The sequence below is a fragment of the Rhopalosiphum padi genome, chromosome 3 (assembly GCF_020882245.1).
Source record: "Rhopalosiphum padi isolate XX-2018 chromosome 3, ASM2088224v1, whole genome shotgun sequence".
Taxonomy (NCBI): domain Eukaryota; kingdom Metazoa; phylum Arthropoda; class Insecta; order Hemiptera; family Aphididae; genus Rhopalosiphum; species Rhopalosiphum padi.
The window spans coordinates 67,891,580-67,917,200 of NC_083599.1; the positions used below are offsets into that span (position 1 = coordinate 67,891,580).

Sequence of the window (25,621 nt, forward strand, 5' to 3'; positions counted from 1 at the left end):
TGGTACAGTTCGACCCCCGAGATAAGAGTTCTGCCCCATGATAAGAAATATAGCTGATTTAGAAAATTAAGATAACATTATTTTATCGTATAGAAGTATCCCATATTTATTTTTCGTAATTAAATGGTCAAGCTGTTAAGGAACTTGGCCCTATTGCGGACCTGCAGTGACTAACTCAAGCCACCGTCGTCCTATGCCACAGATATGTATAATAAACTAGATTGCTAACTGATGATAATATGCGAAGTTATTATCCGCCATTTTAATCGAGGCCGATGTAGATTTTGCCTTATCAATTGTTGTTGTTGTCTGTTGACTTGTGTACTGTACTACTGTGAAAACTCAAAACTGAGTAGTTGACACTGTTGACAGTATTGTTGTGTTCTGTTTTTTGCAATAGGTATATTGTTTTGAGACTTAATATTTTTATGCTATTTTTCCAATTATGCCATATAAGTGCTGTGCTGATGGATGCAGTAGCAAGGACGGGGTTGTTGGTTCAACTACAAAATTATTTAGGTAACTAAATACTTTACAAAAAAGTTATCAAAAATAATTAGCTCTACTGAAATACACTTTTAATAATGTGTTTGATATTTTGTTTTTAATTATAGATTTCCAATCGATGAGTTAAGGAGACAAAAATGGGTGCACTCTATCCAAAGAGATAACTTCATTCCAACAAAATTTTCACGCTTATGCAGTCTCCATTTTAATAAAAGTGAATTTGTTGAAGCCCCCGAAAAACTTATATTAAAAAATACAGCTATACCATCCAATTTCGATTGTTCCAAAAAAGCAATAAAATGTTTAAGCAGCAACAAATTTGATCACAATTATAGTTCTTCAGGTAAAATTAAATTCTTCTTTACATTCAATGTTGTATTTGTACTACTTACCTATTACTACTACTTACCTATATTAAGTAAATTACATTTTTATCTACAGTTTCTTCTTCATCAAATATAATTAATATAATAACTACTTCTCCTAATTTACCTATTGATTCTGGTGTTGAAAATGCTGGGTGTAATTATGAAGTTGTCGATCTGACTTTTATTGGACCTAGTAAGTTAAATATGTTAACAATTTTAATTTATATACAATAATGCTTTGTCATGTATTAAATTTGTTGCAGATTCCAGCCAGTCACCTCATACCCCTACATATACACCAACACTTAAAAGAAAATTTAAAAAAAAATTGTTTGATACACCAAAAAAAGCCAACCTCAAAAAGCGAATTAAACTTTTACAACAAACGGTTAGAAGGCAGAACACAAAAATAAATTCACTTGAGGTATTTACGTAAATGCTAACTGAGAAAGATTGGCTTAGTCTTAGTACACACTTAATAAGTTATTATAATATGTGAAATGCCTCTAGTGATTAGTGATGACTGATTACCGGATGAGTGAAACTTAACTGTATATTTATATATTAATAAACTATATTGTAATTTTTATTAATAAAAATTATTCTTATCAGCAATTGATGTCTACTATTGGATCCTGTACTGATAGAGAAACTACTAATATAATTGAAAAAAATTTTACTGAGGTTTTTTTAAAAGATATTATAAATAATGGTAATGTGGCTCCTACTGCAAGGCGATACAGCGAAGAAGTAAAAAAGTTTGCAACTACACTTTATTTTTATTCTCCAAAAGCATATAACTATGTTAGGTAGGTATATATCCTCAATAACTGAAACAATTATATATTTGAGTTACAGAAATTGTAATTTTGAAAAATAAATTGTAATTTAAAGGACTTCAATTTCTTTGCCTAATCCAAGTGCTATACGAAATTGGGTATCAAATATAAATGCTGAAACTGGTATTTTACAAGATGTCCTATTAGAAATAGGTAAATTTCCCAAAGAAGACAAATTTTGTTGTTTGATATTAGACTCCATGAGTATTAAAAAATCAGTTCAGTGGGATAAAGTTAGTCATATGTATGTATTATTAGAAAATATTATTCATAGTTGAATATATTATAACTAGATATAAATTTATAAATTAAAATTTTTTAAGGTTTGTTGGTTATTGTGACTATGGTAATAGTTTGACAGTTGAAGACTGTGAAAAAGAGTCAACGGAGGTTTTAGTTTTTATGTTGTCTAGCTTAAAACAAAAATGGAAATGGCCAATTGGGTATTGGTTTGTAGATAAAATTAAATCAAATGTACAAGCTCAATTAATTAGGATTGCTATTACCCAATGTGATAAATTTGGGATTAATGTTGTGGCAGTCACCTGTGATGGAGCATATGCTAATTCTTCAACTTTTAAAACTCTAGGATGTGATCTAGACCAACCTTTTGATTTTATCAAGTCTGATTTTTCGATAACTTCAACTAAAGCTAATGTTTATTTCACACCTGATGCATGCCATAATGTTAAATTAGCTAGGAATGCTTTGGGAACACTAGGAGTATTTAAAGATTCAAACAACAGTCTTATTGAATGGAGATATATTCATAAATTATTTGAACTGCAAAACGACATGGGCTTTAAATTGGCAAACAAGATAAACTCTTCACATATAAATTGGAAAAGCAATAGTATGAAGGTAAAGTTAGCAGTTCAAACACTTAGCAGTTCCGTCGCAGACTCTCTACAATTTCTATCCAAGACCTCAAAAGATTTTGAAAATTGTGATGCAACAATAAGATTCATCAGGGTTGTAGATGAGATTTTTGATTTCTTGAATTCCAGAAACCCATATGCAAAAGGCTTTAAACAACCAATTAATAAACAAAATATTCAATACTTAGAAACAAAAATGAAAAATAATATTGACTATTTGTATTCACTGAAGACAGCTACTGGGCAAGATCTGTGGAAAAGTAAAAGAAAAACATTCATATTAGGTTTTGCTGCATCCATAAAATCTACTATAGCTATAGCAAAGGATTTGTTAATAAATCAACATTTTAAATTTATTCTGACATACAAATTAAGCCAAGATGCAATAGAAATTTTTTTTGGATTTATGAGAGGTCGATTGGGTCATAATAATAATCCTACCTGTTTGCAATTCAAACATGCTCTAAAAAGTACTTTATTGCACACTTCAATAAGACTTAGCTCAGGAAACTGTACACTGATGTCACCTCATGAAGATTCTCTTTTTTCAATCAAATGGAAATATAAAGCACCAGAACAAAATTTAGAAAATGAATTTGATATTTCATTGTTAGCAGAACAGTACAATAAATTAGATTTTAATAGCATCACTATTGAAAATATATTATATTACATAAGTGGATATATTGTTAAAAAACTAATCCCAACTTTGAAATGTGATGGTTGTATTGAAGCTATTACAGATCCATACATTGAAAATGATCACGTTTATCAAAATAATACCACACCAAAATATTTTACAATTATGAAAAACAGAGGCGGTTTGAAGTATGCTTCTTATGGGGTATACAAAATTGTTAAATTGACAGAAACATTATTTAAAACCATTATGGTGGATAAAAAACAAATGTTTATTAAAAATATGGATTTAAAAATTATGATAAATGTCCAAAACTCACTGGCGACAGACACCACGCTATTTCCAAAATGTGATGCTTGCTGGAATTCAACAGATTTATTGGCAAGACCTCACAAAATCGATATTATAAACAAAGTAACCAGAACCTATCTTAATGTGAGATTATATTCTTACAGTAAAATAATAACATCCTCGATTATGAAAACTGCTAGTAAACGACAGAAACTCAGTAAAACCATTTTATTTTATAACATGTAAAAATTGTTAACCTATCTGAATAAACTATGTTAAAAATTGTTATTGATATTTAGATACAAAATTTGTTTAAATAAGAAAAATAACGTGCAATAAAAATTTGTTTTATAATTTAATTATTTATTTTTTTTATCGGCTTCCTTATCAAACAAATCTAAGGCCGTGATAAAGCCCATAGGCCTCGAATTAAATGGCTGCTGTCTGCTTCAACTAAACACATTGATAGGATGCAGCAGTTAGCAATCTAGTTTATTATACATATCTGTGTCCTATGCTGCCTGTTTAAATTTTTATCAGTGTCCATTTTGATTTATTATTTCTGTGGTCTACGCAGCCGGGCGACCGGATGACCACGAGCGAAATCGATATTCTATCGCTTGTAGCGCGATCGGTGATCGGTAAATGTAACCAGACAGCTCCGTTCGCCGTTCAACAGTACAACCAGTTACACCCGCCCGACGTAAACATTACCATCGGTGCGACAAATGGCCGCCGTGTACTGTTGACGAAATCGTTATTTCGTCGTTGTACGCTTCTGTGCGCAAGTGCGAACTACCGTCACGCCGAGCAACGGCATGGAAGAATCGATAAAAAGTCATGGATAGATGAAATCCAAGAAACTGAGAAACGCCATGTTAGTATTGAGTTGTTGACTTTTTGTGCAGCGATACTTGAACGACGTGTTCGACCGCCGACATCTCGTTCTCTTCTGTTTCGTAAACTTCCCAAGAGTTGAGATACTGGTGGTCACAATATAAACCTATCACACAATTCGATTTTCATTCGACATCAAACTGCTGGACTAAGTAGGTGCTGGCGAAATAATATTAATTTGTTTCATTGTCGGTAATCTAAACTAAGAAAGTAAGTAGATACCAACATATTATATTTTTACTGTAGTTTTGTTGAGATATTTTTATTTTTTAGTTCATCATGAGTACTTTAAATCTTGGAAATACGTCACTTTACGACCTATCATTAATTGAAATATGCCATAGGTACAATAAATGTAAGTAAACTGCAATATGTGATAAAACAGTACTACCAAAAATAAGTTTAGATGTCTTATGGGAGGTCAAAAATGATTTTATACATATAATTTTATTTTGTCAAAAATAAAAATGCCAATTTTTGTTGTCTATAGGTCTCAGGTACCGGCGAGAAGTACCACTATTATGCTAACAAGAATCCAGTTGATGCAGGATGTGAAATAACTCGATTTCATTTATACGATAATTACAATATAACCAATGAGAAAATTGAAGAATTTGGAACAACTCAAAATATATTTATCACATTTTTGTTTATAGTACTTAATTATAGTAGTTCTGCATCATATTCAGCACATAATAAATGTGGGCGTGGGTAAATTGAGTCCCAAACAAAATTACTGTTGTAAAAAAATGGTGAATTGAGTCTCTCGTATATTATTAGATTAGTTTTCAAAATTACCTATACGTACAGTCGCACGTGCACCATTAGTTATTGCGAGCATATAAGCACACCAATGTCGCGTATTAATAAGATACTTATCTTATCGTATTTAGACGCGATTACTGTAGACTAATTTTCAATATTACCTATACGTACAGTCGTGCACCATTAGTTATTGCGAGTGTAAAGCACATCTATATCAACTTTATAATGAACGTAATGAAAAGTGAACGTAATAAAACAATTTTTATTTCTAATGGTTTCAAATTTCGGTTCCATGAAATGTTAAAGAATGAAGTTCAGCGGTGGATTTGCTCCTTAAGTACATGTAAGTGCTTATAATTACATATAATATTTTTTTTATGTATAACAGCAATACTTTATTAAATTTTAAATTATGTATATTATATAACAATATTAATTTTAAATATATTCTTCATAATTTAAAAATTAAATTATAAACAGCCATCTACTTAATCATTTATTACTTCAATTAATATTTAATTCACAAGTTACATAAAATATTTACCTATTTATTTATTTATTTTATTAATTAACGTCCATCAGATCATTATACATTAGTATACATTATCTAGTGAATATTTGTAATATGTAACTAAGTATCATACAAATTATAATATCACATGCATGGGCTAAAAAAAGCTAGCTTTAATCACCTATTATGAATTAATCATATGTTGACTTCTAATAAACTATGGTAACTTTGGTTTTGATTTCGATTTCAAACGTAATAATTATTTAAAAAAATTGTTATTTATTAAGTATTGACTTACCTTTGTAGATCGTATAACAAATTTGTCCATATTAAAACTACACTACTTTACAAGAGTCGGGTTGTCGAAAGACAAATAAGTAATCAACAGATATATTGATATGATTATTATTTATTATTGACAAATCTTAAATGCACTGTACAACCAAATACGTCATCGTGGTATTTCTTATTTTATCATGTTATCGATTCCCATTTCCCATAGCGGCTAATCTAAAAATAGACCGTATACAAATCCATAGATAATAATATCATGTTATCTACAGGCATTCTGCAACCCGCATTTTACGACAGTTGGATTTAATAATCAATAGAATAAAATAATTATTGCCTACAGGCTGCATAAAACAATAAATTAAATACCAATATTATTGAAATTCAATTATTGGCACCCCATGCCAATAACTAAAATTTGACAGTTATGAAAATCAGAAAAACGGCATACCGTTTATAATGCATAACAACAATAAAAATGTGTTGAAAACTGTATTTTTATATTAAAAAAGTTCATAGAAACCTGTATATGACATTTATAATTGAATAAAATAGCTACATAGTAAATGAGAGCTTAATTGCTAAGTGTAGTTAACTTCAAAAATGGATAATATTGTACCTGTTTTTGGAAATTCTTTGGAGTGCTTGAATCCGGTGTAATTTATAAATAACGAAAAAAAGAGGTAATCAACAATAACTGATTACAAAACATCAACAGCTTGGCCAGATAATAAAAAAAAAGTCATAAGGCACTCAAAATGAACATTAATTAGAAATAAAACCAATGTTTAGTGCCAATAACAGTAAACTTTATCCTATTGTATTTTATTATATGTTAATTTGAAAATTTAAATATATTAAACAAACTACTTTCAATCTAATATATCTAGAGAATATTTTCAAGATAGGCACTGCCAAGAATTCAAGTTATAACTTATTAAAAATTGCTTAAAAAAAAATCATAAAAAGGTAAAACACACAACATCATTGATTATTTAGAAGTTATTTCTTATTATTTTAAAAAAAAATGTTGCAAAAATTAATTAGTTCTAATTAATATGGGCTTAAAAGGTTTATAATTTTTAGTAAAATTAAAATATATTTCTTCAAATTATGTGGAATGAGAAAAGTTGAATAAATAATAATCAGTTGTTGTGTGCACACGTTTATTTGTCGCCTCGTCTTATTGTATATCTCTAATATCTATATTATATGTCATATTTTATCTTCATTTATTATATATTTAAATAAATAACATTTTCGTTAAAACTATAAATTTAAGATTAGTGAATAATGACTGGTGGTTGCCTTAATTGCAATAAGATTACTCTTGTGGATAATTAAATTTAATGTAATACATGTAAGAACTACTTTCATTTTTTCTATGATAGGTATTCTGAAGATGCTTTTAGAAAATTATCCAATCACAGTAAATCAAGATTTATCACACTATAATTCTTTAGGAAAATTTAATAAAAGAAGATTTATGTTAAAAACTCTGTAATAAGTAATTGTAATTTTTTGTGGTAATCAATGAAACTGAATGAAAATAGTTTTACTATATTAGGAATTTATAGATCACCAGACACCAAATGATAAAATAGACCTTTTATTAATAGGCTTAGAATTGTACCTAAGTACATACATTAGACAATTATATTTGTTTTGGTGATATCAATATTTATATCAAAAATAATTCTATTCAACAGAATATCCTTAATATTTCATCATTAAATGTAATTATTTAACTCCTTTAATAATATATTTATCAGAATTTTAAATAATTCTAATTTTTAAATTGACCATATTTTCACCAAAAATATTGAAAAATGCAATATTAGTGCTTATATTTAAGACAATTTTAATATTACTGATCATTAGGGCCCGGATTTCAATTAAAAGTGCATCTTTTCTTGGTTACTCTTAGACGATGCTTTCCGAGTACATAATTTATTTCATGTAACGGGTGCATTAAAGCAAAATTATTTTGCATTTTTTAACATTATTTATTGGGCCATATTGTTGGTTTTAATGTATATTTTCTTAATTATACTATATAAATTTAGCCTATTAAAATATTATCATTATTTTTGTTTAATAGATTTATCAAATAAATTTATGTTTAGAATAAATAATACTGCCCCAACTGTGTGTCAACATCAGGTAAAGTAATTAAATCTGAAGATACAAAACAACTTTAGAAAATAATTAAAGAAGCACATTGATAGAAAACGGAATAAAGAAGTCATTAATTTAATATTATAATTCTGGAAATAAAAACAATGAAACTATTTGTAATACATTTAATAAATATTCTATTAATACAGGTTTTATTATTTAAACTAATTTTATTTTTATTAATAACATTATATTATATTTGTTTGTCAATTTAAAAATTTGTAAAACCAAATATTATCATATTTATAAGTGAATAACTCTGTAACTCTGTTATTTATTATTTATATTATGTAAAATGGAGTCCAATAGCACTAACTTTGTGTATTGGGTTATGAAGTAAATTTTAATAAATCATAAAATTTACAGGTAGTAGAAATAAATAATTCCTTAAGTACTCCACTAGTTATTTTACATGTGTTCCTCGAGGTACTTCTGTATGTATATAAATGGTTTGATAACTGAATGATGAAATAATCTGTTATGCTGATGGTATTGTTTTTTAATCATGTTATTCACAACTATAGTACATGTTACAAAGAAAATATAAATATTAGTGATCTTATTTGTTTTAAACAAATTGGTATAAAAAACTCTTTATCTTTATAGCAATTAGGCTTAATGTAAAATACTTTAAATTAATATTAATAATTTCCATTACATTAATATTCTTAAGCTTTACTTAAATAGTATATACTATATATGATAATAATAATAATATTTATTTGGAAATTCAACAAACAAAACACAAATAATATATACATAATAAAAGATTTGCAACTCCACTATAAGCATAGCTTGTGTTGGGGAGTTATAATTGTTTTAAATTAGTTGTGAAACATCTATAAGATTTACAATTAATTATAAATATATATGTATGAAATTAACATTTTTAAGTCTCTATTATTTTTTTTTTTACAAGCAGCAATTTATCAAAATTGTTTTAGAATTAATATGTTATTCTTATTATTCACATATTTATTTTTTTGTTTTAGATTTAAGTCGCTGATCAGTGATCATTTTAATTGGTCTAATTTTTGTGATAAAGAATTATTCTTAAAATTAGCTGAAAGAAAAGAAGTCAACTATGATCAACTAATTATTTTATTTCAGGTAGTATTTATTAATGTGTTTTGCTCATGTTTTAATTTATAATTTTTTTTTTTAACAGGCTTATTTGTATAAAATAATATCTCTTAAATCATTTTTATTACATTGTATTATTATTTTTATGCTCTTTCACAGAAATGTATTATATTTATATGCTCATTTAGGCTAGTTTATCTTAAATAATTTATATGATTTTTAATGTTTGTGATCTTTTCACATTTTTATTTTAATATTTTATTAATTTTATTTTTTACCTCTTTTAAATTTAGGCTATTGTAAATTTGTAACTCATATAATTTGTATGATTTTTCATTTATGTGTTCTTAACACTAAATAACACATTATTATTTATTATTTACCTATGTATATTTTTTTATATTTAAATATTAAGAACATTCATTTTTGCATCATTGCATTTTTGACGTTGTATAAACCAAAATTTTTTTTTAAATTATGTGCCACTGTTGCCCGTATTTGGGGTAACTTTGTCCTTTATGTAAAAATTCACTGTTAATCGTGTATTTTATGATTTGGGACAATTCTACACTATACTAGTATATATTAGATAATATAGCAAACAAAAATGAACATGCATTAGTTAAAAAAACTTTATTAACCACTGTTTATTAGTAAAATTAATAACAATAATAACTTGTTTTGTTTCTAGGTAACCTCCTTATGAAACAATAGTATTATAAACAAAAAAAAACAATATCAATCTAATAATAAACAAAATACTTGAAAATATTATAACAAACTTCAGTCTCAAAGTAGGTAAATTATATTATGTCAACTGGTTATATATGTAGGTAACCTCCTAATGATATAACTGTATAGTTATATACAGGGGCATAGTTACACCAAAGTTTGACCAAAATTATAATGCATTATTATTCAACATTTTAACAAAGTTAGTGTATTTAAACCACTATATCCTATTTCTATGAAACATTTTATACATAAAATTGACTTGCCGAAGATTTTTAACGATGTATGATACTTAAATAATGATAAAGTAGCCACGTAGAAATTTGTTAATGTTTTGATAACAATTTTTATCAATTTCACTAAATGAAGTTGTGTACGATGGTTAATATACGAGTCGTTAAATATTGAAACCATTACTACTACCGACAGTTAGATACAATTTTGAAGACATTACGTTAGATAGTTCATCTGTTATGTCATCAATAAATTTATTATTTTTTTTGGGCCAAAGCTGCCTGTTACCCCAGTTTACGGTATATTATAAAGTGAAATTCAAAATAGAGTGTATTGAATTAGAGAATATATGAATTGTATACTATACTTAAAAATCACATAATACAATATTCATTATAATGAATCAGGTATTTGGTCATTAAATTATTCAGTATACTGAAAATAATAATATATTATTACACGCGGGACGAGTTCAACGATACGTATCGGACACGTATCGGTCGTATCGGTTCAAAGTAAAGCGTTACATTTATGTTTCATGAGTGATGCGCATCGGTACATAACGTAAGTTCTCCTTTAAAAATCTATTGTATACGCGCATATTATAATCACCAAAGAGAATAATGCACACCATATTGACGTTTATGAAGTTGGGTGACATTATTAAATAATTCACGATATATTGAATATAATATTTTATAACGATTTATCGTATTCTATATTATATTATGTGATGCGTATATTCGTGAAATAACAATTAAAACATTAAAAATAAATATTTGTATATACCATCTATAGTAGCTAGCTACTGCAGTATTATTTCTGTATTATATAATAATTATATACAATTTATTACCATTATTTTCACCACGACCAATATCCACAAAGCATCATTTCTGGATAAAATATTGTATGGAAATTCAATATATCCAGCAGAAAACCATGATTATTGGTGGTTAATGGATAAGACATTTTACGGTTTTTAAATGTATCTAGTGGATATCCGTCCGAAGAACATTTTGGATGAGACATCATATGGTTATTTGACATAACCAGTGGATGTACTGTGCTGTGTGGGGTGTTTGTGATGAATTGAAAATTAGGCATAATTTCAGTTTAGCTACCACGCGTTTTTTCGATTTTTTTTGTTTTTAAAACATGGGTATTTCAACGAGTTAAAAACAATGGTGCAGAAACGAATTTACGCAAATCATAATTTTGGAAGTTATATCCTTCCGGAGTTTGTGATTTTACGTTTTTACGCACGCGCACAACTCTGTACTTTATTACTGCCGCGCGCCTCGTCTATAACGAATTTTACTATGTAAAATAAAAAATTAATTAAAAATGTAGATTATCCGGATTATTACGGAATTAAAAAAAAAATCAGATGAATTTGTCCATCTATTTTCAAGTCATTCGCTTACCAACGAACAGTATTTCATTTTTTAAATATTTAAAATTGTATTTCAATGTACGTTAAATAATATTGTACTCGGTGTAACGAAGTGGTGTCTCGTCTAATATTATTAACATTGAAATTCGAAATTGACAAGCATTCCTATTAACCTATTATGATAGATATTTTTTAAATGAATATTAATATTAATAGTTGGTTATAATCGAGTTTAGGGATTCTAAGACTTTGGCTTTGGGTTGGTTATTGGTTCTCAAAATAATATCGTAATAAATTTAATGAATTCTAAACATACTCTAGAAAAAAAAACTAGAAGAATCGACACCGTAACGTCCGTAACAGCCCTCCTTCCCAACACAATATTTTAACTGTAAAATAGCCAAATACATAACTTAAACCTATAAATATATCAACAATAAATATGACGTGTAGAGCTTATATGTACGATTCAAAAAAAAAACTACACCTATGAATTCATATTTTTGAATAGATAATTAAATGTATAAACAATAACTAGTACACAAACATTGTGTACCGCACGGCGCACAGTAGGTATGTTGAATTTTCATCTACATAATAATTAAAAATTATAAATAAAATAATGCACTTGACGTTTCATAATTAGTCGTCGCCGTCGAATCGTTCGAGACAGGCGTTTGACATGTCGTCGTGTTGACGTGTCATTGTCGTCGGGTCTCGGGTGTATCGCGTATGCGTCGTAGACTCGTAGACAAACATGACAAGCGATGGCTCGGGGTTTTACCAAAATATTATAATATATTCACGAGTTACAACTTGCATTCGCAATTTACTACTTAGTAATTAATTTTTTGAACCACGAGTAAAATATAAATTTATCGTTAAGCTATTAAAAAAAAAAAAATGTTATTCTGTAATCAAGTCGGCCGCTATATTGAATCATATCACTTCAACTCTCGACCTCGCCATACGATATATTATTTTACTACTCACCCGACTGCAACAGAAGGTACACGCTTGTTAAAATAATTGACTATCGGCCGAGATACCGAGTACCTAACGCTATGAGAGAACATTATTTTTGGTTATCTTTATTATTTTTGACTTGGATACTCTGTTTTTCATTGTCAGATCTTTTAACAGTATGATATTATTTATTAATTAATTGTAGAAATTATAGTAAAATATAATCGAGCTGTTATACGTCCATTGCATAATATTATTATATTCGGTGACAACATTTCAACGTTTTGTGATAAATTTACTTGAAAACTAATAAGCAGGGATCGAAAATTATAGCGTTATAAATGTACATTTTTAATATGTAACTTAAAAACCATAATAAGCGCAAAAAATGACACTAAAATTTGGTAAATATGCAAAATAGAATTGTCAACATTTAAAATTTTTTTTTTTTATAATACAAATTAATAATTATACCATTTATACCTATATGTTTTACCTATATAATTTGATAGTAAGTAGTAAGTAGTTGATAGTACAATTTACAATTTTAGGCCCCAAATTGTCCATCTTTATTTTTTTTTAATGCTAAAATAAAAATGTACGCATAATATATTTTTAAACTAATGCTGTAAGTATCTAATTAGTATATGAGTAGTTGGATCATAGAAGAGTATGACTTCATATTGTTATTAAAAATGTATTACCTGGCGATTGTGCACTATTAGATAAATTAGTTCTAAATGTAAATTTATCCAAACTACCGTGAATTTTTTTGTTTCTTGATCTCGTTTATATTTTAATTTTCTCTTCATTAAACCACTTAAATATTATTTTGATATTTTAAATAATTAAAAATAATTCACAAATGACTAATAAATATACAATAAATATGATTGACGTAAATCGCAGGACTGAACGCACCACGCTACTACGCAAGACAACGTCAATAGTATTATATTACGATTATTAGTTATATATTATTATATTATTATTATATAATATTACGACGATAATAACGACAATGAAATTTTGTTATCGTCAATGCTGACTAAAACCGTCGTTTTAGAGAAATCCCCATTATACTTTTTACATACTGACCCACCAAAATATCCAAGTAAAATTGTGTTTTCTCAAAATATTGTGATAAAACGGTATATAATTAATTTTGTATGACTGAAGTCGGTGGGCCCCTCTTACGAGTGGGCCCAGTGCAAATGTCCCATTTGTCCAAATATGGCCCTGATTAAGAGTGCAACGTCAAGTCGTCAAACAGTAGAACAGCACGGAGTTATGACACCGCGTCTACAGTCTAAACACTCTAAACGCTTATTGTTTATCGGAAGTTGACGCTAGACGCAGCGTTTAAACGCTGCAGGGAAACGGTTTCCCTTACACAAGTGATTGTTTTAGTGTAATATAACACTTGTATAGTTTGGTTGAAAATAGATCACTCGGAAACGATTTTAGAAAAAAAACAGCTATTATTATAAAATGTTAAAATAAAATATTTCAGAAGGAACTCTGAGCTTTTTTTCAAAATTTAACATTCCCGAATCGTGTGTTGGCAAAAAAAGTAAAATACTTCAGCCAATAATCTTACTGTTAAAATGTATTCCATAGTATGCAGTACCTAACTATGTGTGTGCTATAAATTATATTAATTTAGTATGGGTAATAGATTCCTATTATAATATACATATTATTATTATACCGTTATATAATATGTTATTAACTATTAACAAAGCATATTTAGTTCTAAAGTTAAATAAAAGAACCCATAATGATATTAATATATTATTATAGAGATTGCACAAAACATATTATAGATGAAAAATGTATTGTCTATCTGGATCAGTCATAACAAACCTTTTTCGGGTAACGTGCCAAAATGTTGTAATTAGTTTTAAAAAATTGCCACGTGCCAGTTATTTGTATAGTTGTATTATTGGTACATATAAAAACACAATTTACGAATGATGGGGATTTTTTTTATGAAATCGCAACAGATATAATAATAAAGTTATTATTGTTATTAGTTATAAATTTATAATTATCTATTACGAAGTTGTTATTTGAATTATTAAGTGTTGATACTAATGATTCGTATATCTTATTCTAGTAACCAAAAATATATTTCTAAAACATAATATTTTGTTTACTTTGGTCACAATTCATGATTGTGACCTGTGGAATGTGAACAGTTAAGAAAATATTGAAATTTGTAGTATAAAAATTAATCATAAAATTTCACTTTACTGTCGTGTCAAAATTACTTTATTCTGTAAATTATATATTTTATTTCATCAGTTCATCACATTCACTTAGGTATTGTTCGATATATTGTGTATAAATAGATTGAACAATGAAAACAATTTTTAATTAATTAAAAGGTATGCAATAATATCATTTTACAATTTAAACTGCGTTTGACCACATAGTACTAAATTACAATGTGGCACTTTGGTAATTGTCAATTATTAATATTATAAAATAAAAATACAATTTCTATATTATTATTTTGTATAATAAACAGAATGTAAAATCAATTTAATGAATAGTTTCGATTGTTTTTGTAATAATTCTATTCCAGCAATTTATTAGACAAAAAAAAATATAAATTTAATATTTTATCATTGTTGATTATTATTATTAGAGGACGCCATACCCGCATGTGTTGTCTCTGTCTTACTAACGTACATCATAACAAATTTGCGTTCAGCAGAACACATTTTCAAAACCCCCACGAATTTTTTTCCTGCGTTTACGCCTGCTCACATATTATAATATATACTATGACGGCCGAACCGCCGAACACGGTTATAACTTATAATTCTGTGGTGATCATTTGAATTTAGTGTCATTTTTCCATCTTTCTCCAGTCATAGATTTCAAGTTCTAAAAAACACTATTGCTTATTGCCATCATATTGCAGATTATACAAGTAATCAATTAAATATTTTATGTCGATCCTTTCGTCAAAATAACGATACGATCAAGATTAAGACATAAATTAATTATACATTTATACATAACAATAAACATATTACAATGGATTATGATATATATAAATATATAATACTAAATGTCATACCTACACATTAACGCCCACAGGTGACATTTGTATGAGGCGGGGAATTATATAGAAATCTAAAATTTAAGCTAAATATAGGTGTTAATGATAGCTCAACATAATATCAATACAAAATATATACTTTAATATTATTTGTTATTATTTTATATGATATAATTATTAATATTTGTATCGGTATACTATACTTGATTAATATAAATTGTAATAAGTACAGAAAAAAATAGAAAACAAATTAGAATATAGATAATCAAATATATTATTTGATAAAAAAGAACTGCACATTTACTCGTTTTATGAAGTCTAATACATGTCTTATTATAATAATATATAAGTTATCGTGGTAGTATTTATTAATTAAATTATTATAAGGATTGGAAGCGGTGATTTTCTATTTTTGTCTAACACACTCGCAAAGTCGCAACATAGGATTATAGACGCCGTGTTCTATTTCCAACTTACCTGATTGATATAATGAAGCGATAAGAATTCTGAAAACAGATTTGAATTTGTCGGCAAGTCTACTCGAGATCGACTTTACCATATTTTTTGATTTTAACTTCTCCAAAAATTAGAATATATCAATTTTGAATTACTTTTTTTTTATATACTTATCATTCTTAGGCCGGGGCTATACACGGCGTATTTTTGGGGGATATCAAAAAAGTGGGAAAGTCGATCTCAAGAAGACGAGACGACAAATTTAAAATTATTAAATTATTTTGCCAATGAGCGCCCATGGTTATACACTGATATTATGTATAATAGATATATTATTATATAAAATAATTTATTATTTATATTGTAATAATCGACGATAATTGGTTACACAAAATGCATGCGAAATATAAATTGATTAACGTGCTTATTCTTGGATTTTCATAACAGTTCATAACAATATTCGTCGAAATCCTAGGTAAGCATCTAATAATAAATATACGTATAGTTCAAGCGCGTCCGAATGGAATGTTATACCTACACTCGACAGTGTAAAACATTTTTATTTGGGAAATCGAAAACAACCAGAATATTCTTCCACAAACAGTATAATATCATGTACAAACACTAATATAATAAATATCGTATATGGTAAATAAAATAATATATCAGTGATATCACATTATACAAAAATACAAACACGCCATATGCGATATACAGTACTCGCTATAGATAAACTATTCTCGCTCCCGAAATTCATCAGTAGGTTTATAATACTGTATAAGTATTTGTTTTAAAAATATCGTTGAATTTTTAAATCTTTTAATTTTTACATACCTACAAACGAATATTATTATTAGAATATCTGAATCAATAATAATTAATAAGGAATATGATTTATAAATAATTTAAACTATCATACGGAAATTCAACGACTTTATTCAACATACGTGTTTTTATTTTGTAACACATAATTCTGAAAACCCGCATCTTATGCTGTCTATTTACATGATATAATATTGTATTATTTATAGTTATAGCCAACGCGTTGATGCGTGTAAATAGTAAATAACAATATTTATATTATATTTTGTACGGTCACTCTGAAAACATATTTTGCTACAATTTATTATGATATATGTAGGTAGTAGGTACGCTCGAAAATGTCTGCAGAAATGACTATTACACTCCGTTCGTCGATAAACAATTTTCGTAATTGACTTTATTTAAAATTAAATTTGGCAATTGCTTATTAATAATAATAATATAATACTCATTCGAAGTAATATTATATATTATTATATATAGCATATTTTATGTACAGTAATTGATAAATTAGTTAAAAGTATCAGATATGTAAATATGTCATATGCTGTTATATTTTTTTATTTTATAAGTAAAAACAAGGTAGGAACTCACTGCGCAGGTGTGCTAAATTTTCGGTTTCTAAACGTATCTCAATACAAAGAATATTAAACTATAATAATTCAAATAGACTTACAATAACTAAAAAATAATTTATTATAGACTTATACTTTATTACATACCTGTTTTAGATTCTAAGCGGAACGATGAATGCATTGATTTTAAAATGATTTATGTGTTATCTAATATCTTTTGTGTATGAAGTATGAATAATATACGTTATACACGATAAATAGAACATTTTTTTCGAATTTAAACTGTTTATTAATTTGGTGCATACAAAATAAAATAAAATAATACTAGTATTGTTGTAATAATAATAATATTGTCAAATATGAAATAGACAATATTATATTCGTAATATAGGTCAATGAAGCAAATTAATCGAGGCAGTACATAGTAAATAATATTTTAAGGACGCGAGCACCGCGGTAACAGGGCAATCAATGCGGGTTCTTGATCGGAACACGCCGCACGCATGATTGTAGCGATTCAGATATTCAGTATTTTTATCTGTTTTTTTTTTATACATAATATAAAATAGTAAAAATAATAAAATAGTTTATTGGAGTGTAATGTGAATTATAATTTTATTTTGAGTAGCTGCGAACACTTAGTATTATTCTAAGTCTGATCTGTTAGTTGTAACCGATTAATTTATAGTTGAGGACAGGGTCTAAAATATGAGTTAGTCCTATTTAAAACTATTCTGTAACCAATTAATTTATGGTAGTTTGAGTTCTCAGGGTTAGGTTGAGGTGTACCATCGAAAGATAGATATACAACACAACGTTGAGGATAGTTTTAGATAGAAAATTGGATGTAGTTTGAAATTTATAGAGATAACAATTAAAAATGCCCAGTATTTTTCAAAATAATCTGAAAAAAACTGATTAAAAACATTAAAAAAAACTCGGAACTATATTGTCAAAACATTTTTTATAAGCATTTGAAATTAGAAATTCATAAAAATAATTTTATATTAAGATTTAAAAATGTTATACAAGATTCCTCATCAGTTTTTTTACCTATAACAAAAATAAAATATCTACCGGAATGCTAAATTAATTTTTATTACCGTTTGAAGTTCAAATTTTATGACAATGGATATTAATATTTACACCCGTGGTGTAATACTATATTTCTCATAAAATTATTTTCGTAATTTAAAAACGAATAACCGTGTATACCTATTATAAGTTTTCATCAAATGTTTATTTTTTAATTTCGTACACGTTGTATTATTTTTTAATACTATGCAATTTGAAATTTCTTGAATTTTGTTTTTTATAAATGACAATAAAAAATGTATTACTTGGTCAACATTCTTGACATTTTAATACAGAATCCCAAGTTTTCTTCAAAAACTAATTTACCCTAATAATAATACTAATAGTAAAATAAATAACTTATGAGGACACTACACCCGCATATTTTGTCTCTGTCTTGCATATGTAAAACTTAGCAAAAGCTGTTTTGCACGGGATTGAACCACTCGTGCTGTAGTGATAGTTAAGACTATATACAACGTCTACCCATTAATAAATTAGAACACAGTACAAATAAATTTGTTTTATAAAATATTTACAAATTTGAACGTCATTTATATTTTTACAGTGGCGGCTCGTGCATATGTGCGATGGTGCGGTCGCACTCCCTACAGAAATGAACATTATAGTACAAATATATTTACAAAATAAATAGGTACATCTTTTAGTATATTATACTATATAGTATATATAGACATTAACAAATTAACAAAAATTATATTTTTAATTATTATTAAAATTATTTTCACAGTTTATTATCATATCGTTACGAACTCGCGGTGTTATTAAACGGGTATAGTATGGAGCTATATATACGCCTATGCAACGCCGCAGCTTGTGTGACATTGCAGTGAATCGCACATACAATACCGGTTTCTCTTATAAACTGAAGGTTTAATAATATTTTACGAGTAATGATATCATCGCGGCGGCTATAGAAGCTTATGATGTGCGGCGAATTTTGTCGCTTAAATCGGACGGCAACGACGGCGACGTGTTTAATTTTGTATTATTATTTGATCATTTCAATTTTTTGTATGATGTATTAGTTCTTTAATTTTTTCATCGCACTCCTGTGCTTAACTACCATTGAGCCACTGATATTTTAATATTTAATATTATAAAAATGATATATTATGTTGTTAAAATCGGTTTTTCGTTGTACAGTTGTCAGTTAAGAATTCTTAAAATAGATTAGATACACGGCCGTGCGTATGAGCTGGCGTGCGGGTAATTCCAAAAATGTATAATATTATAGGGGGTTTTAATGTAAGTGAGGTTTACTAACTACGCTATGAGACACGTCTCGGCCGTCTCGCTATTCTATATATAAATTATCAACATCGCCATCGTCCACTGTAAATGGCGATAGCCGATAGGTATACCTAAGTGTTTTTTTAATATTTTTCGTTTTTATATTGTAATTTGTCCTAATGGCTGATGATTTAATTGATGACATTTTGAACGATGGAATTTATTATTAATTACTCATACGAAAAAAATGTATTATCGACAACAACGACGTTGCATCTAACGATGGTCGAAAATAATTAGTAATAATTAGTATAGACGTCTTAATGGCATTATAATTCACACGATTATCAGGGCAATACTTCTGTTTTCATACATGGTCACTCAGTGTCTGCAGCAGTAAAATATATATTTTTTAACCGTGTATTTTGATTTTGTTTTCGTTTATTTTTAGTAAAGTAATAGTTATTTTCCTAGAAAATCGTCAATGACCACAATTATGGCGATTGTATATTTTAATAAGCAATAGCTATAACTATAAAAACATATTATAATATTCATTGCTAAAAATTAAAAGTTGGCAAACGTCTTCAATTAGTATAGGAAAATTGTCGTATCTTGAATTATTATCAATAAAGTCAGAACAAGAAATTATGATAATATAATTGATGAAATTGTCCAACGTAAAATGCTGAAAAAAAAATGTTAAAATGTATATTAAATATTTTTTATCTTCCAATTATAAAATGTCTAAAATGTAATTAACTTACTAATAAAGATTTAATAACTAAATTATTGAAAATTACTATTGACTAATGTATTTTTAAATTTGTTTTTATCATATTCAGATCAATAAAATACAATTTGAAGTTATATTTTATATGAATTTAAATATTACATTAGTATCGTAATAAGTACATAGTTGCATGTACAGAGGCGTATTTAGATAGGGACTATGGGCCCCGTTGACCAGAGTGACACATTTTTAAAAATCTAAAGTTTATAAGAGAACGTGATATTATTACTAGTGTTTAACGTATGGGGAATCGTAAGTTGCTACACGCTGACGCTCCACAAGAGTAAATGGTAAAGAATTATACATATATATACGTTAATTCCTACGTAGTATGTGTTGCTCCTAATGCTCCTATCCCGAAATTTCTAAATACGACACTGTACAGATAGTTACCAATACATTTAACATAATTAAATATTATTATTTATTTCAATAATCATGTCATAATAAATTTATTAAGTAATATTAAATTATTTACAAATAAATATTAATTGGTACGGAGCATAATATGAACAGTTAAAATATATATGTATATAATATATGTATAAATAGTTTTCAAAAGTACCAATAATAAAATGAGGCGATTTTTTCAATAATAGGGTCTACAGGTGGCATTAATCCGGCCCTGAATTTATGTATGTATTATTACCAAGCTTGTGAATTTTTTTTTGAATAATATTCATTTTATTCAATAAATGCAATAATATGCATTTTATCCAAAATATGCAAAAACATGCAAAATAAAAACACCACCGTTTACATACCGTACAAAACGTCCGCGATCGAATTTTACCAATTTATTATCACCGTACAAAGTGTCCGCGATCGATTTCTATCAATTTTTTATCACCGTACAAAGTGTCCGCGATATGCAACTTAAACAATAGATAGTACAAACTGTCCGTTTATCCACAAGTTCATCATATATTTAATCAAGATCACAAAATCATAAAAATAAAACTTTCAGGATTATACAGAAAAATCAGTCCTATTTCAATATTAAAAAAAATTACGACAATAAAAATTCACAATCTGGATTATGGTTAAAACTTTTTTTTGGGTTGCTCTATTACCATTATATTAGACGTTTGTCGAAATTATGGTTACTTGTTTTATTTATTTACGGGGAAGCTCGTAATAATTTAAACAAAGAACAATTTAAAATTTAGAAAACATATATAAGTTTAAACATGATAATAATTCAATAATAATATGTTATAAGTAAGATAAAATAAATTAAAATATAGTGTATAATTTTATGATTTTGTTGTTTAATTTTTGACTGTCAATCAAATGTGTGTGGTTTTGATTTTTTGAACTATTGACCTTTCAAATTTCCCTTTTAAATAATAGAATAAATGTGTGCGGTATTAAACGGTGAAAATATGCGGCTATTAACGGTAAGTGTGCGGTTTTGACAACCGCCGACTATTGCTTACCTTAAACTTGCCATCAACATACCCTCACGGCCTCACCCACTATTGAAACAAGGTGCACAGTTACGTCCCTCGATATACTTGAGTTTGGCGCTACTGCGATTAAGTGATATTTATATTGTTGTATGGTAATTAATTATACATCATATAGTATTTTAATTTATTGAAATTAGAAAATGACAATATTAGGTATTCGCGGTTGATGCCAAAATCTAGGTCAAAATTAAAAACCACGCCCGGATATGTTGTAATATTAATTGTAATATTATAATAATACGAGCGCAGCAGGTAATCGAAATACTGAGTGTTTCTGTCGATATATCTATTGCATATCTAAGTAAAAAAATTATATATTACTTATAATGAACAATATATAAACGTACCTATACTACATTATAACATATTGCCAATTGTCATTTCTAATTAAATATTTTTTTCCTTTTTTAAGCAGCATGTTAAATGTTGAAAAAATTAAAAAACAATTTAATGTATAACATATAAAATAAATAACAAACTTGTATCGAACAATGTACAAAGTCATTAAAATGTAATGATAAATAATCAATTATTCACATTCAATGTATCATAAAATTGAAATCTGATAAATCGATATTTCAACCACCACACCATAAAAAATATAAAAATGAAGCCATAATATATCTAATATTATGGCTTCATTTTTTATATACCTACAAATTAGGTCCCACCCACCTACGTCAATATTGTGTAATGGTGATCTGAACACAAATATGACTTATTAGTTTAAAATTTGTATAATTAATGATTTTAAGACAAGTTCTAAAGATTTTAGAGCAACATTTATTTAATATTGATATTATTATATCATTATTAATACAATATTGAAAGATGTAAAAAAAATTCGATTCAGAATTATACAACAGTTGAACAATAGAATTTGCATTTCTTGTTATTATTTAATTTTTATATTACATGAAAATATACATATATAATAATAATTATTAATAATGTATAATAAATTAATAGGTGTTTTAGCTAATGTTAAGTATAAGGTACTTATGAATATTGAATAATAACATAAATTAATGTATATTGTAATCCTTTTATTTTTTCTATTATAGTATTATTAAATGAAGGCAGCGAGTATACGATCGACCATTATTAGATGTAACGAATTAACATAGATTTACTCTTTATCTCAAATTACATATAATTTACTAAATATAATTACAATTGATTTATAAAATTAGACATCAATTATGATAAAAGAAGGCGTAGCGACTTCTAACGAGCCGCGATAATAAATTAAATGCGTATAATAGTATAGTAAACGTGCGATAATAAATTAAATGCGTATAATAGTACAGTATACTGTAGAGATGACTAATTTGAAAACATTTTCAACACATATTTCCACTAATTTATGTTGTTAATTAATTTTAAAAAAATACTTACGATTTGTTCTATCAAAAGATCCTAGCTATTCGTTTTTCTTAATTGCATATTTTAAATTTTTTTCTAACTCCCAACAAAATATATTACCGACGCCTATTTATTCGATAAATAGTTTTTAAACAAATACATAAAACAATTTCGTTTTGGAAAACGCAACTTGTATTTTTATGACTATTTTTAAAATGATTATTCAACATTCTATCTATACTTTTATCTCTAAAATGTAGTAAATTATTACTTAATTATTAGCTATCCGTTGAAAATTCATCAGGAGCTAATTAAAAGGAGACGAGTGGAATAAATCTCCTCAAACTTTAGTTATTTTTACTATTGACATTTTGATCTACGTAAAGGTAGGGGAGACCGGGTCTAGTTGTAACATGGGGTAAGATGTAACATAGGCGTTAAGTATTTGTAAATTGCTTCTATAGAATTCTAATAGATAGCGTTAGATTCATAAATAAGGATTATTATATGTTTTGTTGTTATCAGAATCATGTTGTAATTATTAAAGCGATAACAATCATAAAACTAATTTTATCAGTAAATAGTGAAAATATTTTGTTATCTTACTATTCAGTTTGTTATCACAGTTTTAAAACTTAATCACAAGTTTCAGTCACACTTCGATCCAAATGTTGTGCAGATTTAATTGCAACAACACTCATTAGCGTAAGTATTATATTACCTTTTTATTTACAATAAATATTAAAAAAGTCATGTTGGGATACAATGTAACAAACTGTTTGGGGCTAGTTGTAACACATTTTTTATCATAGTGTTTATTTTAAACAAATTCACCATTTAATTATGTCACACATGAATAGTATTTAAATAACATATTAATTTATTATTACACATTTATACTTTTATAGAACTTTCAATATGCCTAGACACTATATAAGAAAAACAAATAGAGGATTCACAGCAGAGTTGATTAAAGCTGCTGCAGATGAAGTTATCATTGAAAATAAATCAGTAAGAAGTACTGCAAAAAAATATGATTTGTGTCATGTCAGTCTGTCGCGGTATGTAGCAAAATTTAAAGCTAGTATGAACAATGGTGATGTTAGTACACTAAATGTAGGATATAAGGGGCCTAAACAAGTATTCAGTGTAGACCAAGAACAAATACTATCTCAATACATAAAAAATTCGGCAGATATGTATTTTGGACTCACCCCCCGTGACATTAAACAACTAGCATACCAATTTGCACACAAACTAGGCCTGAAGTATCCTGAGGTATGGGGAAAAAACCTTATGGCTGGGCCTGATTGGTTTACAAAATTTTTAAAAAGAAATTCTAGTCTTTCTCTCAGGCAACCAGAAGCAACCAGTTTATCCAGGGCCATGAATTTCAATAAAGCTAATGTAAATTTATTTATGGATAAGTTTCAACAAGTGTTATTAAAATATAAATTTGAAGCTCAACACATATACAATATTGATGAAACAGGTGTAACAACAGTTCAAACACCATCCAAAATAGTTGCTACAAAGGGGAAAAGCAGATAGGTGCTATAACATCAGCTGAACGGGGTGTTTTAGTTACTATGTGTATAGCAGTAAATGGAATCGGTTGTGCTATACCACCAATGTTTGTTTTTCCTAGGGTCAAATTTCATCAACATTTTTTAAGGGGAGGACCTGCTGGATGTGTTGGTACAGCCAACAAATCTGGGTGGATGCAAGGTCCAGAATTCTTAACATTCATGGAACATTTTGTAAATCATGTTCGACCAAGTCTTGAAAAAAAAGTGTTGGTGCTTTTAGACAACCATGAGTCACACTTATATTTGCCTGTGATTGATTTTTGTAAAGATAATGGCATTGTTTTATTATCATTTCCACCACACTGCTCACATAAGCTCCAACCACTAGACCGTAGTGTATATGGTCCTTTTAAAAAATTTGTTAATAGGGAAATGGATCAGTGGATGACCATGCACCCAGGGTCTAGAATGACAATATATGATATTCCTCAAATTGTGGCTGGGGCATTGCCCGATGCAGTATCACCTCGAAATATAATGAGTGGTTTTAAAGTTTCTGGTATTTGGCCATTTGATAGAAATATTTTTCGAGAAGACGAATTTGCACCATCCTTAGTTACTGATGTTGACGA

The 25,621-nt window shown here is 27.5% G+C and overlaps 2 protein-coding genes and 1 long non-coding RNA gene across 4 annotated transcripts; all 3 read left to right on the forward strand.

Annotated features, from left to right (window-relative positions):
- Positions 1-219: 219 nt before the first annotated feature.
- Positions 220-1,490, forward strand: LOC132926943 (THAP domain-containing protein 2-like). Its single transcript, XM_060991369.1, has 4 exons — positions 220-519; positions 615-850; positions 949-1,068; positions 1,139-1,490. The coding sequence occupies exons 1-4, from the start codon at positions 446-448 to the stop codon at positions 1,309-1,311; spliced, it is 603 nt and encodes a 200-aa protein (XP_060847352.1). The 5' UTR covers positions 220-445; the 3' UTR covers positions 1,312-1,490.
- A 2,905-nt stretch (positions 1,491-4,395) lies between these two features.
- On the forward strand, positions 4,396-9,418 carry LOC132926944 (uncharacterized). 2 transcript variants are annotated; one of them, XR_009661578.1, is made up of 4 exons: positions 4,396-4,630; positions 4,694-4,775; positions 4,911-5,528; positions 9,158-9,418. It is a non-coding gene; the product is annotated as an uncharacterized LOC132926944 (long non-coding RNA). The 2 variants fall into 2 exon arrangements; XR_009661577.1 differs by lacking the exon at positions 9,158-9,418 and having other exon boundaries at positions 4,398-4,630; positions 4,911-6,881.
- Positions 9,419-23,949: 14,531 nt separating this feature from the next.
- Positions 23,950-25,011, forward strand: LOC132925476 (uncharacterized). Its single transcript, XM_060989871.1, has 2 exons — positions 23,950-24,165; positions 24,369-25,011. Exon 2 carries the CDS (start codon positions 24,379-24,381, stop codon positions 25,009-25,011), a length of 633 nt encoding a protein of 210 aa, XP_060845854.1. The 5' UTR covers positions 23,950-24,165; positions 24,369-24,378.
- Positions 25,012-25,621: the final 610 nt, after the last annotated feature.